The following is a 16,579-nucleotide window of genomic DNA, read 5'->3' as shown; positions in this document are numbered from 1 at the left end:
TTGCCAACAGACTTAATCCAAAACTCTTCACTTTAGCCTCAGGCAGACTCTTCAAATAAGGACAAAAAAAAAAAAAACCAGCCACTGTCTTCACCAAAATATCACAAAAATGATTTCTAGGCAACATACTAAAATTCTCCTCTGAAACTTTTTGAGCCAACCCCCAGCATTTCAAGTCTTTATCAGCACCATTGTCTAACATGCTCCTACACTAGTGTGCCCAATTAAGCAATGCTTAAAGCATTATACTGCTTTTCTTACCCAAAGTACCAAAGTCCATATTATTCCAAACAAAAATATGGTCAGGACTATCATAACAGTCCCTGGTACCAATTTCTGCCTTAGTTAGGTTTTGGTTGCCATGAAGAGACACTATGACCACAGCAACTCTTATAAATGAAAACATTTAATCAAAGGAACTCACTTGCAGTTTCAAAGGTTTAGTCCATTATCATCATGGCAGGGAGCATGGCAGCATGCAGAAAGATGTGGTGCTGGAGCTGAGAGTCCTTCATCTTGACTCAGAGGCAACAGGAAGTCGACTGACTGTCACACTGAAGGAAGCTTGAGCAAAGAGACCTCAAAGCCCACCCCACAGTGATACACTTACTCCAGCAAAGCCATACCTCCTAATAGTGCCACTCCCTTTGGGAGCCATTTTCTTTCAAATCACCACATTTGCTAACTAGTCTAAAATAGTCAAAGCAAATGACCAGATTTAGTGAGTATGAAATTGTTATCTGGAGTGACTGAGAGTTGAGGAAGAATTATGTCAAAAAATGCTCTCATTTGTGGAACTCCTAGAATATTATTGAGAAGGCTGCCTTCTAAAAAGCTGAAAGCTGAAAGTCTATTTTTTGGCAGTAACCTTAAAAAGGAAGTCTAATTGGTCTCTTCTACCTGTTTCTCTAATACACACAAAAAAAACCTTTACCCAGTTTGAAAATGCCTGAATATAATATAATACTGGGAACTATGTAAACGTTTTACCAATACTGACATACAAACTTAAGTTCTATATTTTAGAACTAAAGTTATATATCTCTAAAATATGCCATCATGTACTTTTTTTCAAAGTGAATCATTCTTTACTTAAATGTTTGCCCAGGTAACATATATGTTTATTCCCTAGGTAGAATATTTTTAGTATAAGTACTATAAAAATTGCACTGAAGAATGAGCACATTTATTTTCTGCATCTTGTTAACATTTGTAGCGTCCTCTGAAACTGCAGAGCAGCACAGCCAGAAATAGAGCTCGTTGCTCACTGTCTCTCTGGTGTCAGAAAGATGGTAGTGGGACATTAGCCTGTGTCCTCCCGCTTGCTTTCTCCCTTCTTCAATTGGGGTTATAAAGTTGATACTAAGTTGTTTGGTTGTTTGTTTTTTTTAAGATTTCTTTATTTTTATGTGCCTGAGTGTTTTGCCTGCTTGTATGTTTGTGTTTCATGTATGTGCCTGGTGCCAATAGAGGCTAGAAGAATGTTTCAGATCTCCTGTAACTGAAATTCTGGACGGTTGTGAGCTATAATGTCATATAACTCCAGGTGGTGGGGATGGAACCCAGATTCTTTGGAAGGGCAGGTAGTGCTCTTAAACACTGAGTCATCTCTCCAGCTCCCTAGTACTAAGTTTTTAAATTTAAATATAAAAATAAAACCCTGAAAGTACAGTAGCTAACATCTAGAAACATACAGTCTGGTGCAGGAAGCAAAGAATTATCACCAAAAGAATTGTTACAATATTAGTAAGTGGTTAAGACCCCAAATAGTTACCTGAAAGGCACTTGCTTTAGTAACAATGGGCACGATGCCTAATTTTGCCAAGCATCATTTCTTCATGTATACAATGAAGATAGAAACACCAGTCCTGCTTAGAATGTTTTATTGATGAGCAAATAGGATAGACATTTACACAATTTAAGAGTTATGAGTAGAGCTTAGGTGTAATTCAGTGGTAGAACATATGCTTAGGTATTGCCACACCCCAAAAATAAAAGTTACATGCTATTAAATATTAAGTTATTGTTACTACTATTACTAAAGCCCATCTAGTAAGAAATGAACATTATTTAATACATATCTGAGATCTTCTGGGTGTTATTTTCTTTCCTCTTAGGCCCCTGCGTTAATTTTAGTCCCTAATTTTTTCTCCATGTTCTTTTTTCAAAGAGTTTCTGGATTCCACAGCTGGTTTCTTTTTTAAAGTTGTCACCACCTACCTCATCTTTGGTTTCTCCTTGTTTACAAAGACTGGCTGAGATACAGGAGCACAATTTTCTTGATTTTTCATTTTATTAACTGCCTACCCTGATCCTACATTATCCATTTCTTTTGTTTTTTTTTCTTTTTTTCTTTTTTTTTAAATTTATTTATTTATTAAAAATTTCCACCTCCTCCCATTTCCCTTTCACTCCCCCTCCCCCCTCCCTCTCCAGTCCTAAGAGAAGTCAGGGTGCCCTGCCCTGTGGGAAGTCCAAGGCACTCCCCGCTCCGTCCAGGTCTAGGAAGGTGAGCATCCAGACTAGGCTCCCAAAAAGCCAGTACATGCAGTAGAATCAAAACCCAGTGCCATTATCATTGGCTTCTCAGTCAGCTCTCATTGTCAGCCACATTCAGAGAGTCTGGTCTGATCACATGCTCATTCAGTCCCAGTGCAGCTGGCCTTGGTGAGCTCTCATTACATCAGACCCACTGTCTCCGTGAGTGGACGCACCCCTCGCTGTCCTGACTTCCTTGCTCATGTTCTCCCTCCTTCTGCTCTTCATTTGGACCTTGGGAGCTCAGTCCAGTTCTCCAATGTGGGTCTCTGTCTCTATCTCCATCCATCGCCAAATGAAAGTTCTATGGTGATATGCAAGATATTCATCAGTGTGGCTATGGGACAAGACCAGTTCAGGCGCCCTCTCCTCAGCTGCCCAAGGACCTAGCTGGGGGCATCTGCTTGAACACCTGGGAACCCCTCTAGAGCCAAGTCTCTTGCCAAATCTAAAATGACTCCCTTAATTAAGATATCTTCTTCCCTGCTCCCATATCCACCCTTCCTCCTTCTCAATCATCCCATTCCCCCAAGCTCTCCCCAATCCTCCCCTTCTACCTTCTTTCTCACTATTTCCCCTCCCCACTACCCTATCCCCACTCCCGTGCTCCCAACTTTTGCCTGGCGATCTTGTCTACTTCCAATATCCAGGAGAATAAATATATGTTTTTCTTTGGGTTTGCCTTCTTATTTAGCTTCTCTAGGATCACGAATTATAGGCTCAATGTCCTTTATTTATGGCTAGAATCCACTTATGAGTGAGTACATACCATATTCATCTTTTTGGGTCTGGGTTATCTCACTCAGTAAAGTGCTTTCTATTTCCATCTATTTGCATGCAAAATTCAAGATGTCATTGTTTTTTACCGCTGAGTAGAACTCTAAAGTGTATATGTGCCATACCTTCTTTATCCTTTCTTCTATTGAGGGGCACCTAGGTTGTTTCCAGGTTCTGGCTATTACAAATAGTGCTGCTATGAACATAGTTGAACAGATGCTTTTGTAGTATGATTGGGCATCTCTTGAGTATATTCCCAAGAATGGAATTGCTGGGTCCTGAGGTAGGTTGACTCCCAGTTTCCTGAGGAACCGCCACACTGATTTCCAAAGTGGTTGCACAAGTTTACATTCCCACCAACAATGGATGAGTGTTCCACTTAGTCCACATCCTCTCCAGCAAAGGCTATCATTGGTGTTTTTGATTTTAGACGTCCTGACAGGTGTAAGGTGGTATCTTAAGGCTGTTTTGATTTGCATTTCCCTGAGCGCTAAGGAGGATGAGCATGTCCTTAAGTATCTTTTGGCCGTTTGAACTTCTTCTGTTGAGAATTCTCTGTTCAGTTCAGTACCCCATTTTTTAGTTAGGTTAATTAGAGTTTTAATGTCTAGTTTCTTGAGTTCTTTATTTATTTTGGAGATCAGACCTTTGTCTGATGCAGGGTTGGTGAAGATCTTCTCCCATTCAGTAGAATGCCTTTACAACTGATTACTATGCAGGAAATCAAAAGTGCTAAGTATGGGGATTTGACTTCCAAAATTCCCAGTTCCCCAAAAGTGTTCAATGTCATTTATAATTTCATTTTTCCAGAGGACTCCAGAGTGTATAGCTCTTCCCTGGTTTCACTTTAGTTTGAGATAGGATTTCATTCTGATAATCCAGGCAGGCCTACTGTATAGGCCAAGCTGGCCATGAACTTGTGATCACCCCCCATGCATCCACGCGTTACAGACCTGTGCCGCCACTCTCACTTCTCTTCCTCAGTTCTCAGAGCTGAGTCTTTTATTTCTTCACCTTTTCTAGTTCCTTTTTCCTAATCCTTTTCCTTTGTGTGGTTAAAAAAAAAAAATCTTCGTTTTTTTCTTAAGGAAAGTTTAGGTTTCATTTTCTAATTCATCTTCTTTTTTATTACAAAATCCAGACCTCCACTTAAGCTTACAGAAATAAAACTACACTTCATAGTATTATGGAAATTGCCTCCTCAGGTTCTTTCTTTTCTTTGGCAATAGCCACATTCAAATTATAGGACCAGAACATGAACTAAGTATAAAACCCTCCTGGGATATGTTTTATTCTTTTAAAGTTATTACTAAAAGTTCAATAATTTAGACTTTACTGTTCTTCATCTTTTCATTTCTGGGGTTATGAAAATGTTCCTATTCATGTATAGTTATTAGTAAGACTAGATAAAATTCTAGAAGACCTTTCAGGTTTTAATTTAATTAAAATCATTATTCTTTAGCATGCCACTTACAAATGATATGCAAAGGATTAGAACTGAGAAGAATTGAATAAGAAAGACCTGTGTCTCTGTCTTCTTCTATCAGGTTCTTTCTACTGTATTAATTTCTACTTAGTTGTTGTTTATTTTAATCATATATTTTATTGTTATTTGGTGTATGTGTAAACATGAGCTAGGAAATAAGTAAAGTGGGTAAAAAGTATGAGGAATAGAGGGATCGTAAAGGGACTGTTAGTACTCTCTGGCAGTCCATAAAAATATGCAGATACGTTTTGGGTAATTCTCAAATTTTAGCATTGATGAGCCATGTTCTTGGTGCCTTGGCACTGGTGTATAAATTTGTTTCATTTAAAGAAAGTGTTAAATGCATGTAAGATGTGATTGTTTAATGGTTTTGGTTATTTAAACATTTAGGGGTAAAAAGGACATAGTAACTTTGAAAGATAATGTTAGTAGTATTCTCATCTACTAGTGAATTTTTAATCATAAACAGATTAATGTTTTATTTTATTTTTTTAAATATCAGTATTCTTTATTTTTCAGCTACGTTGACAAATTATTCAGAAAACATGGAGCGTACAAAATATGTTGGGGAAAGTGGTAAAGAATTAGGATCTGGAGGAAACCTAAAACCATGGCAGTCGCAGAAATCCAGCATGGACTCCTGTCTGTATCGTGTAGACGAGAATATGACTGCCTCCACATACAGTCTGAATAAGATCCAAGAGAGGAATTTGGAAACGGTTTTATCCCAATCAGTACAATCTATTCCTTTGTATCTCATGCCTCGACCAAATTCAGTAGCAGGTAAGTTGTGTTTTGTTTTTCTTGTTTAAGACTATTTTGCTGAATATGTAGTGAACAGAAATACGACCAGTCTTCCATTTGTGTTTCGGTACCTTATGCCTTTGAACCTAGGAGAAGGTTCATCTTTTTCATCAAGTGGTTTCCCAGCTCTCCTCCCATGATTTGCAGAAACATATAACAAAATCAAAAAGCGGGCAAATAAACTAGTTAGTCTTATTGTTTGTAAAAATTTTAAGGTCTGGGTGTGTAGCTGAGTAGTTTAGCGTTTACATAGTATGCATAAGGTCTTGGATTCAGTTCCCAGTACTGCAACAAAAAAGTTTTAGTTTGAAGTTTAAACTTTTAAAAGTTGAATTTTAATAACCATTATTTAATTGGAGCATATTTTGGCAGTTTGAATATCAGAAATCATCATCTATTTTTTGAAGATATAACAAATGAGCAGGCAAGAAACTCAGCTTCTTTTTTCTCCTAGTTCAGAATTTTCACAAAACCTTTACAGGCTTAATTTAGAAGACCAGGTACCTTCATTTCCTAACTCAAATGCCACTCGCAGGATCAGTGAAAAGAATGATGCAGGAGGATAAGTAACTGGAATACCAAGTCTTTTTTTCCTCAGTAACTACACAGGAGTAATGTCAGGGATATTTTTAATACAGCTATGTTGTTATTCAATAATTCAAACCAGGAATTTACAAAAATAGCCATTCTGACATTTTCAAAATGTATCATCATCTGCACTTTGTCCAGACTACAAAATAAAAATTGTCTTTGCCTTTCCCTCTTTCTAAATTAATGCCCAGACAGATCTATTTCGTGATATGGAATAATAAAACATTTATTACCATTAGACTTACTTTCCAGGGATATTATTAGTTATTCAGTCAGGTGTAGTGGTGCCCATCTGTAGTTCTAGCATTCTGGGGGTAGAGACAAGGGTCAGTAATTGAAGGCCAGTCTCAGCTACATAGTAAGTTTCATACCAGCATGACGTACAAACACAGGACTCTATTGAAAAACAAACAATGAAATTGTTTGCCACTCATTTTCTTTCTCTGCCTGTTCTTTTGGTTCTAAATTCTGGAAAAAAATACCAGCACCTGTTACCAGGTATGATGATGAGGGAATGACTTACCTAGAAGATTCTTCGCTTTTATATGGCAAATTTTCTCTCTTAAGTCCCACTAAATATATTGATCTTCATTTAGATGTGGTTCCTTTCATATTGCAGCCAATTGTGTGTATATTACCTACCCCTCTTCATGTTGCCTTGTGAGAGTTTGTGTTAAGGACCTGAAACTACTTTCAGCTACTCCTTTTTTCTGAGTGATAAACTTATATTTCTGACCCTGAAGTTTTTTTTTTTTTATTCTTCTTCCACCATCCAGGGTCATTAAGTAGAGTGAAGTATGAGAACTTTCACTGTCCATTATTATGAAATACCACATGCAATCATAGCCACAAAATTAGAAGGATGGCGTTGCCAAGCATTGATGGGATTGTGATGTGATAAAATGACTGCATATTAATGATGGGAGTATGTTATACATTGGTATTATTAAAGCTAAGTATATATTACCTAAAACCTAGTGATTGTACTCAGAATGTCCGTGAAAAATAGGTGTTCACAAACAATATTGCTTACTGGTTGAAGAGCAGTCAGTTTTATTCCCATTGTTAATGGTGCTGCTTTGACCATGAGTGTATGAGTATGTCGACATACATGTTTTCATTTCTCTTAGGTAGGTACTTAGGAGTGTCCTTGCCATTCTTGTTAGATTTTGAATTTAACTTTTTAAGAAACTGCCACATTATTTTACAAAGTATACCAAGTGACTATGCCCTTTTACATTCCTAACTGGCAAGGTACTAGGGTTTCTGTTCCTCTATGTCCTTTCCATAATTGGCATTTGTTTTACCTTTATGATTATAATTAATGAATGTAAGGTGATATTTGATTATGGCTTTAATTTTCAATATGTTAATGCTTAATAATACTGAACTTATTTTATGTACTTACTAGTACTTACACATTTTCTTTTTTTTTTTGAAAAGTAAAAGCATACTTTAATCATAATCTAGACTAGCATGCAGACACAAAGAATGTTATCCAATGATGCTATCTATACACTGTTTATACAGAGACAAGCACATAAGCCAGACAGACAGTCTTTACTGTCTGTTAGTGTAACTTCTGTATTTGAATACAGTGGTATTGGAGCTAAGCCTCAGAACCCCAGAAGAAGTTGTTAACATCAATATGTGCTCTTGAGTGTTAAGAAAAGCAAACTCCTAAAAGCTGTCAGACACAGATATGAGACCCTGACATGTAACAGCCCCTTAGATAGTTTGTTACCTTGAAATTGTTGTTCCTGGCTCCCTCCAGAAGGCCTGAGAGAAAAAAAAATCTAGACAACTAACTTTTTATTCGCTAACTCTTACATCTTAATTTAACCCATTTCTAGTAATCTCTATATTGCCATGTGGCAGTGGCTTACTGGCAAGATTCCAACTGGTGTCTGTCTCTGGTGGGGCTGCATGACTTCTCTCTGACTCTGCCTCCTTTCTCCCAGCATTCAGTTCTGTCTTCCCTGCCTACCTAAGTTGTGCCCTGCTATAGGTTCAAAGCAGTTTCTTTTTTTTTTTTTTGGTTTTTTATTTATTTTTCCCCATTTTTTATTATTTATTTATTCATGTATTTATAAAAAATTTCCACTTCCTCCCCTCCTCCCAATACCCTCCCATTCCCCCCACTCCCTCTCCTCCTCCCTCTCCAGTCCCAAGAGCAGTCAGGGCTTCCTGCCCCTTGGGAAGTCCAAGTTCCTCCCCTCCTCCCAATACCCTCCCATTCCCCCCACTCCCTCCCCTCCTCCCTCTCCAGTCCCTAGAGCAGTCAGGGCCTCCTGCCCTGCGGGAAGTCCAAGTTCCTCCCCCCTCCCTCCAGGTCCAGGAAGGTGAGCATCCAAACAGACCAGGATCTCAGAAAACCAGCACATGCAGACGAAACAAGACCCAGCGCCATTGTCAATGGCCTCCCAGTCAGCCCCCATGTCAGCCACATTCAGAGAATCTGGCCACACATTTTCTTTAGTGAAATTTCTACTCAGACCTTTGGCATAGCTTTCGATTGAGTTGTCTGCCCTCTTATTGAATTTTAAATATATATAATTTTTCTAACTATAAACATTTGTTTGCAAATATTTTCCCCCTTTGCTAATCATCTTTTAATTTTTGTTGATATATTGTAAAGCACAAAAGTTTTAATTTTGTTGAAGTCTACCAAAATTTTTAGTGGCCATTGATCTTTGGTAATATCTTTTCTTCATTTCATTTGCAGATGTATTGTTTATATATTTCATATTATAACACTAGTCTCTCTGTCATTTGAGTTTGTTTTGATTCAAGCTTGGAGAATATTTCTTTCTTCTACATACTTTGTGTTCTCACTTTCCTTCTCCTCAATGTTAAAACAAAATTCTATTATCCTTAATCATTTTGCCAGGAGGTCAAAGCAGTGTCATTTTAAGTCTTTCTAGCTAACATAGCTCTTTGGCTTTTGAGGGAGGGCTGATCAGACATCTTTAAAGGAAAATGAAGACCAAATGAGATGGCTCAACTGGTATAGGCATTACCTTGCCTAGTTAGATCCATAGAACCCTCTTGATAAAGGGAGAAAACCAAATGTCACAAGGTGGCACATATGGACACATATAATTCACTCAATAAATAGTGAATAAAATTACAGAAAAACATGAATGTACCATTAGAGACCAGATAGGTTGAATCTGAAGAATTAGGCTCTTATACAGTTTAAAAAGTTTAAAATGGTTTTAGAATGTTCCCACAGAGACAAGAAAATGAACTGTGAACCAAATGAGTTATTTTCAAACATGGATAGGATAGACTGTAAATTTAAGATATTTCCAGAATTTGAGGAAATAAAATTACTTCCATAGGGAATTACCCTGCGAAGTATATAATATATAAGAATCTCATAAAACCATGAAATCTGGTAGTTAAAATAATATATCTAAATTAGTTTTCTTAGCTTAGAAGTCTCCCATCTTTACATTTTACCTTTGTCTATATACATACATATTTTCATACACTTTTTAATATGTACATAGAAATGGTTCTGCAAACTGAGGAAGGTAAACCTCTTTGATAATCAAGAATAACTGAGAAGCCAGATGTGATAACACACACCTTTAATCGCAGTACTCAGGATACAGAGGCAGATGGATCTCTGAATTCAAAATCATACAGCACCAGTCTAGGACAGCAAGGGTTGCACAGAGAAACATTCTCTCATAAAACAATGTAACCGAGGTTTTCAAATAGGAAAAAATCAAGGGTATTTATTCTTCTTTGTTTTATCAAAATTTCATTTTGCATACAAAAGTAGGTTTTATTGTATTTTTGTATATAATTGTACTTTGCCCATACTCATTCTTCATGAACCTCTCTCATCCCTGCCTTCCAGTGGTTTCTTGTAATCTCCAGAAATGGTCTCCTTCCTGCTTTCATAGAAAATATTTTTAATCAAGATTCTTCATAAAAGAGAAAACATGCAATATTTGTCCCTCCCCTATTTTCTCCTCTTGTTCCCCACATGCTTATTCAATTGTCTTAAACATAGAAGCCCCCAGGAGTCATATAGAGAGGGGATTGATATTAGAAATAAAAACTTTTGTTTAAATACAACTTCTTAATTTCCCTTCTTTTTTAAACTTAGTCTGAGTAATACAAAGAGATCAAATAATGTTGAATAACAGTGTAAAAAGCTGCACTGACTGCTTAGTGTGATGGGTCACCTGTAAACTCGGCACTTAGGAGGTTGATACCGTTAATGGTCAGTTTGTACCAGGCTGGGAACACATTTAACAGAGCACTGTCTTTACTTAAAAAAAAAAAAATTAAGATACCATTTGCACCACTTTTAAAACCGGCAGTAGTAATCTCTTAAGTGATTCTTGCTATGTTATATATTTCTGCCCACTTTCAGAAGAGAATTGCATTCTTTTGCATAAGTTCCCATGATGGTACACATCTGTAATCCCAGAATTTGGAAGGGGAAAGTGGAACATAAGAATCAAGAAACAAGACCATCTCCTCAGTTACCTAGTGAGTTTGAGATTGACCTTGTCTAAAAATCAAAGAAAAGCTTAAGTAAAATAAAAAGAAAATTATTCTATGAGACAAAGACCCTGCTTGGGGCTTTACAACCCTTTTTCTTTCTGGAACAGTAGAGTCAGCTCATATACAACTGTTCTTCACAGTAAATAATTTTAATTTTTTTAATCTTTTTACTTTTACTCCTAACATATATATTATATAGTACTATAATAACATATGTATTATAAAATTCCTAAAACAATCATCTGTATTTTATCAACTGAAATATAAGTACATGTTGGTCAAATAGATTAGCTGTATAGTTTTAGAAACATGACTAACATAAATTAGGTTCTACATCCAAGGATAGTACTATTTTCTGGAAGCATAAAACCTTTCATCTCGATGACTAGGGATGTAGTGGAGAGGAAGCGCACTTGCCTTTCGAGTGGCAAAATGATGAGGGTGACTTCGGACAGTCGGTACCTTGGGTTTTTCCTGAAGTTGCTCAGTTTTCTAAATGCAAATTTAGATTTCATATACCTTTAAATTAAAATTCTAAGCGATGAAAATTTTAAAGTCTGAGTTTTGTGACATGCCTAATTTGAGTTGCTGTTGTATATTTGTTTTTAAGCTTTGTGTTGGAAGGAAGTGACTATTGTGGATCTGTGGTTGCATGGCTGGAATTATCAACCGGCTGTCACTGGTCATCTTTGGTGTCTTAAAATGAGATTGGCAATGAATTGGAAGTATGTGGGAAGCAGGAAGTGTCTGCAGCAGCTGTTGTTGTGCTTTGTGTGGGAAAGAGAGGTCTATTGGAAAAATACAAACAAACTCTGTTAAAAATATAGTCTCTCCATCCATTTGTTAGTACTTGGAGCAGCACAGTTTTCTAAGATAAGATCTTAAGCAGGTAAATGCAGATTTCAAATCTAAGGGGATATAAATGAATCTAATTAGAAACTATGATGAAGGTTTTATAGAAAATCAAAAAGGGCTTTTCAGCGGTCAGAATAATGACTTTATTTGTATAAATATAGGAAAGTGGCTTCTGCCCAAATATGGGAAACAAAAGTGTCCCTGCAGCCTCCATGTTCTAGCTCAGCAAGAGTGATAACTGTATCCCTATGGTCTGTTTCCATTAGTGACAGCTGACATAAGAAGAAACTAAATAGACATCTAAAATCAGTATGGCGTTTTTCTGAAATGCTCTCTACCAAATATTGTCTGCTGGGTGGTTTTTGGTTTTTGTTTCTTTCTGTCCAAAATATATCTCAAATATATTCACTTTTTAAAGAATGCTTTTATATGTTAAATGCTTCACAAGTATATGATCTTCAGCTTTTTCAATCTAATAAATTTCTAAAGTAGGTTTTCTCTCTTTTTCCTATTCCCTCTTCCTCTGCTGAAAGCAAGGTTTTTAAATGAGAGGATTTATCGACTTCCTTTTAGATGTTTTTCTTTCACTTAAAAATTTTTATTGTAGATTTATTTTTCTGTTTCCTCATTTCATTTGAATTTATGTAATTATTTTTTATAATTGCCAAGTGTTCGCTAAACATTATAATACTAATTGAACCTGATAAAATTATCTCAAAAGTATTTGCCAGTATACTTCCAAAGGAAGAGTGACATTATGAATGGGAATTTATTTGTCCTTACAGAGCTCTCAAGAGTCTTTGTAGAGAAGGATGGTATTATTGTTATAGTTATCTTCAAAGTTGCCCATAAGCACAATGTTAATTTGCTTATTAATTAATTGTTTAAATATTACCTTAAACTTAAGATAAAGATACAGGTGTTCAGCCAGGAGATGGTGGTGCATACCTTTAATCCCAGCACTCGGGAGACAGAGGCAGATGGGTCTCTGTGAGTTCGAGGCCAGCCTGGTCTACAAAGTGAGTTCCAGGACAACAAGGGCTGTTACAGAAGAGAAACCCTGTCTTCAAAACAAAACAAAAAGATTCAGATGTAAGTGTATCATATTCAGTCATTGCTCGGGCATTTATTGAGCATGAACTATTCAAAGTACTTGTCATCTGTTCGAAAACAAAGATCCTATCCCCATGAAGCTGACTTTGTAGTTGGAAAAAGTCAACATAATAAATAATTTATATAATATGATAAATGGTACTTTATCAAAAAAAAGTAAAAGCAGCATCAGCATTATCTGAAGAAAGATCTGTACATCACCAGGCCAAACATATTCAGTAGTGTCAAGTATTAAAACAAAGGTGATAGGGTTGAGGAGAGAGCCAACAGATCACTAACTGTAAGGAGGGCAACACTGAGCATTATGCTCAGGACACTTAGTTCATTGTCTGAAGAAATAGGGTAATCACAAATAAATTAGATGTTACCAGTTGCTCTAAACAACCTAGTACATAAGTAGTATGGAGACACGCCTATAAATACCAGCAGTTGAAAAGTAGAGGCAAGAAGGTCGGGAGTTCAAAGCTGCCCTCAGCTTAGTGAATGAGGCCTACCCGTGCTCATGATTTGACTGGGAGATCAGTCAGAGAAGCAGAGAAAGTATAACCAGAGTACCTTCTGACAAAGGGAGAGAGGTAAGATTGACACAATATGACAAAAAGTTCTCTCAGAAAATTACTTGGGGGCGGAGATGCTTCAAGTAGCAGGGTGGAAGAGTTTGATGCAATCCTGTTTGGCTCCTTGTACTTCTGTTTTGAGTTTTCTACAAAAACTCTTCTCCCTCAGGGTTGCTCCATTTTGTTTTTGAGTGATTTTCTAGTTTGGGAACCTTGCCCTGTTTTCATTCATATGGTGAGTAATGAGTGCTTTCCCTGCTGTGCACTTCCAGCTTCCCAGCACCACTTGCTGAAGAAACTTCCTTTCCTGGTGTGTATTCTTAGCACTTATGCTAAAAGTTACTTGTAGAGCTACTTTTTTCAATCTTTATTCTGTTCCTCTAACCTATGTATCTATTTTTATGCCAAAACATGTAATGTTGATTACTAGAGCTTTATAGGGTGTTTTGAAGTTAGGTAATATATTTTCTGTAAAGAAATCCTTTAATAAGGATTCAGTGAATCTATGATCACTTTAGTAGTGTGGACATTTTTAACAGTATCCATTCTTCTAATGTGTGAGCACAGGATATCCTTCTAATTTGGGGATCCTTTTTAGTTTCTTTTATTGTTAGTTTCTCATTGTAGAGCTTTTTTTATCTCTTTATTTTAAAAATTATTCCTAGATATTTCACTTACTGTTTTTGAGCCTGTTATAAATGAGATTGAAGTTTTTATTTCTTTTTTTTTGGAATATTTGCTACTAATGCATCAAAACACTACTTTAAGTTTTTTTATATATGAGATTGTGTAAATATACAGCTCCAGGCCAGTCTACATATAGAGCTCCAGGCCACCCAAGGCTACATTGAGACCTTATCTCAAAAAAAAAAAAAAAAGGCAAAAATATTAAGAGACTGTGTTGACATTTTTACTATCAATTTTGTTTTATAACATATTAATAAGTATTATTGCCTAAGGTTAGTCACCACAAACAGCTTTCCTATGATCTATATTTTCTATCCATGGGCTTTTTTCCCTAAGCTGAGAAAATTCTAGGCTTTTTCCTTTACCCCTTTTGCTTCCTCTTTTACTCATTTATAATCAAGTATCACATAAGGTGATTTATATTACTGGTAGTAAAAGTGGCTTGTAAAACTTTCAAGGCAAACCACTATGTCATCTGTCTTAGTTTGGTTTTCATTGCTATAATAAAGCACAATGATCAAAAGCAACTTGAGGAGGAGAGAGTTTATTTCATCTTTACAGCTCTCAGGTCACATTCCAGGAACACAAGTTAGGAACTGAAGCAGAAGCTGTGAAGGAATGCTGCCTACTGGTTTGCTCAGTTTGTTTTCTTATACACCCCTCCCCAAAACCACCTGTCCAGGGGTAACACCACCCACAATGGGCTGGGATGTCACACATCAATTATTAATCAAGAAAATGCTCTACAGGTTTGCCTATAGGCAATCTGATGGAAGTGTTTTCTCAACTGAGGTCCCTCTTCCCAATAACTCACGCTTGTGACAACTAGCAAGCACATCATCGTCTGTAAATCTCACCTGTGATAAAATTTCTCACATAGAAAGTGTTAGGAATATTTCCTAACTCGAGCTCCCTGCCGACAAAAAATTTCCCAATCAAGCCAAATCAAAACAAGCCAAATTAAGAAATATCCAGGTTTAATGGAAGATCTGCACTCATGGATGACCCTGAGGGGGAAACGGGAAGCCACAGAAACACAACCCCCAGGAGGAAGAAAGGGAGACCACCTGTTCTTCTTTTGGGGGGGGTCACTTAAGTACCCTGGGGAGTGGTCCTGACCCCTCCCAGGGGATGGGGTCAGGACCTGGCCTGCTGGGATTTGAAGTTCAGACCAGGCCTGGGGGCTGGTATTGATACAAGGGACTGGGACCTATGCTCCCAACTTAACATTTCAGACTTTTTGGATATAGGAGTGACAGAAAATTGGAATGGTAATTATGACAAACACTTAGGCTCTCTTTGGGAACAAAAGGGCGTAGACCCAAATCTGGCTACTTCCTGCAGGCACGGGGCGGCGTGGGGAAGGGGAGAGCCAGGTGTCCACGTTTAGCGAGAGGTGTGGCTGGAAAGGCATCTCATGAACTGTCATCCCGGAGAAGGCAGGCAGCTATTCCTTGGGGGAGATGAGAAGGCAGGTGTCCTGTGAGGTCTTGTCCATCAAGGCTTGAGAGACCTGAGTTCAATGAAGAGCTTGCTTAGTTATTGTTTGATGAGTCCCATTGTCCTGGAGATGTTGAGCGCTCTGACACTAGCTCCATGACCCTGAGTCATCGCATCTGCTGTTTCCATGGAGACTGGAAATGCTTTTATCCATTCTGTAAAAGTGTCCACAAGTGTTAAGAGATAACAATGTTTTTTATGAGTAGGCATATGGGTGAAATTAACCTGCCAATCTTTGCCCTGTTGGTGTCCATGAAGCTGGTGTATGTGGAGAACTCCTTGTGGGTTGGCCTGGGCACACGTCTGGCAGGAGGAGTAAACCTGTAAAATAGAATCTTGGAGATGGGTGGGGGCTCCAAGAAGCAGAACAAAGCTTTGGGGAACCGGCTAAGGATATCTCCACCCAGTAAGGGTGCTGGGCAAGCAGGTATCACTAAGAAGGAATAGGAGAAAAATTGTTCTACAAGAATGTAGGGCAATGGCAGTGTTTTAAGTGGGAAGGAACTAGTCCCGTCTACCCCCATAGCTGAAATTGGTAAGGGAAACTTAAGGCCCGAGAGAGAATAAAAATAATGGACTTACCCGCCACTTGTAGCGTGACCCCAGGCTAGGAGAGGGTTATGGGCAGTGTCAATCCTCTGCAAGGCTGAGACGTTTGAAGGCTGGCACAGTTTCACTTGCCCATGGTGATGAGGCAGGACCTCCGTGGCTTGGCATATAGGACAAGCCCGCATGGGGGCATTGTGATTTCCAGTGTCCAGGTTGCTGGCAGATACGGCACAACCTCGGAGCAGGTGTAGTGCAATATTGTGCAATGTGACCATTTAGGCCACACTTGATAGAGCCCTGTGATTGACTTCCCTTGTCCCCCGTCCTGTGACCTTAGGGCAGCTGGTAAGGCCTGGACCTGTAGATTGTTATAGCTTTGTCTGTCGGGAAGATTCAGTTGATTTTTCTCGGGCCTTAAAAACTTTAAAGGCCATTTTCACCAATTCCCGTATAGGAGTTTGGGGACCATCCTCAACGTTTTTGTTTTTTTTTTTTAACTCTTTCCTAATATCTGATACTGGCTGAGGAAGCAGACCGATTAGTAGAAGAGGAAGCTAGCCGCTTTTTTACCTGAGATTTGGAAGAGAAAAGGGAG

At 37.9% G+C, this 16,579-nt stretch overlaps 1 protein-coding gene across 1 annotated transcript in view; it reads left to right on the top strand.

Annotated features, from left to right (window-relative positions):
• Tanc2 (tetratricopeptide repeat, ankyrin repeat and coiled-coil containing 2) overlaps positions 1 to 16,579 on the top strand; it is a 322,705-nt gene that overhangs the window by 191,235 nt on the left and 114,891 nt on the right. Inside the window, 1 exon segment of the mRNA XM_087909880.1 lies at positions 5,321 to 5,584. Within this exon segment, the coding sequence (XP_087766006.1) occupies positions 5,321 to 5,584 (264 nt within the window).

This window comes from Myodes glareolus, chromosome 9 (genome assembly GCF_982192425.1).
Source record: "Myodes glareolus chromosome 9, mMyoGla1.1, whole genome shotgun sequence".
Classification (NCBI taxonomy): Eukaryota; Metazoa; Chordata; class Mammalia; order Rodentia; family Cricetidae; genus Myodes; species Myodes glareolus.
This window is presented reverse-complemented; position numbering and strand designations above follow the sequence as displayed.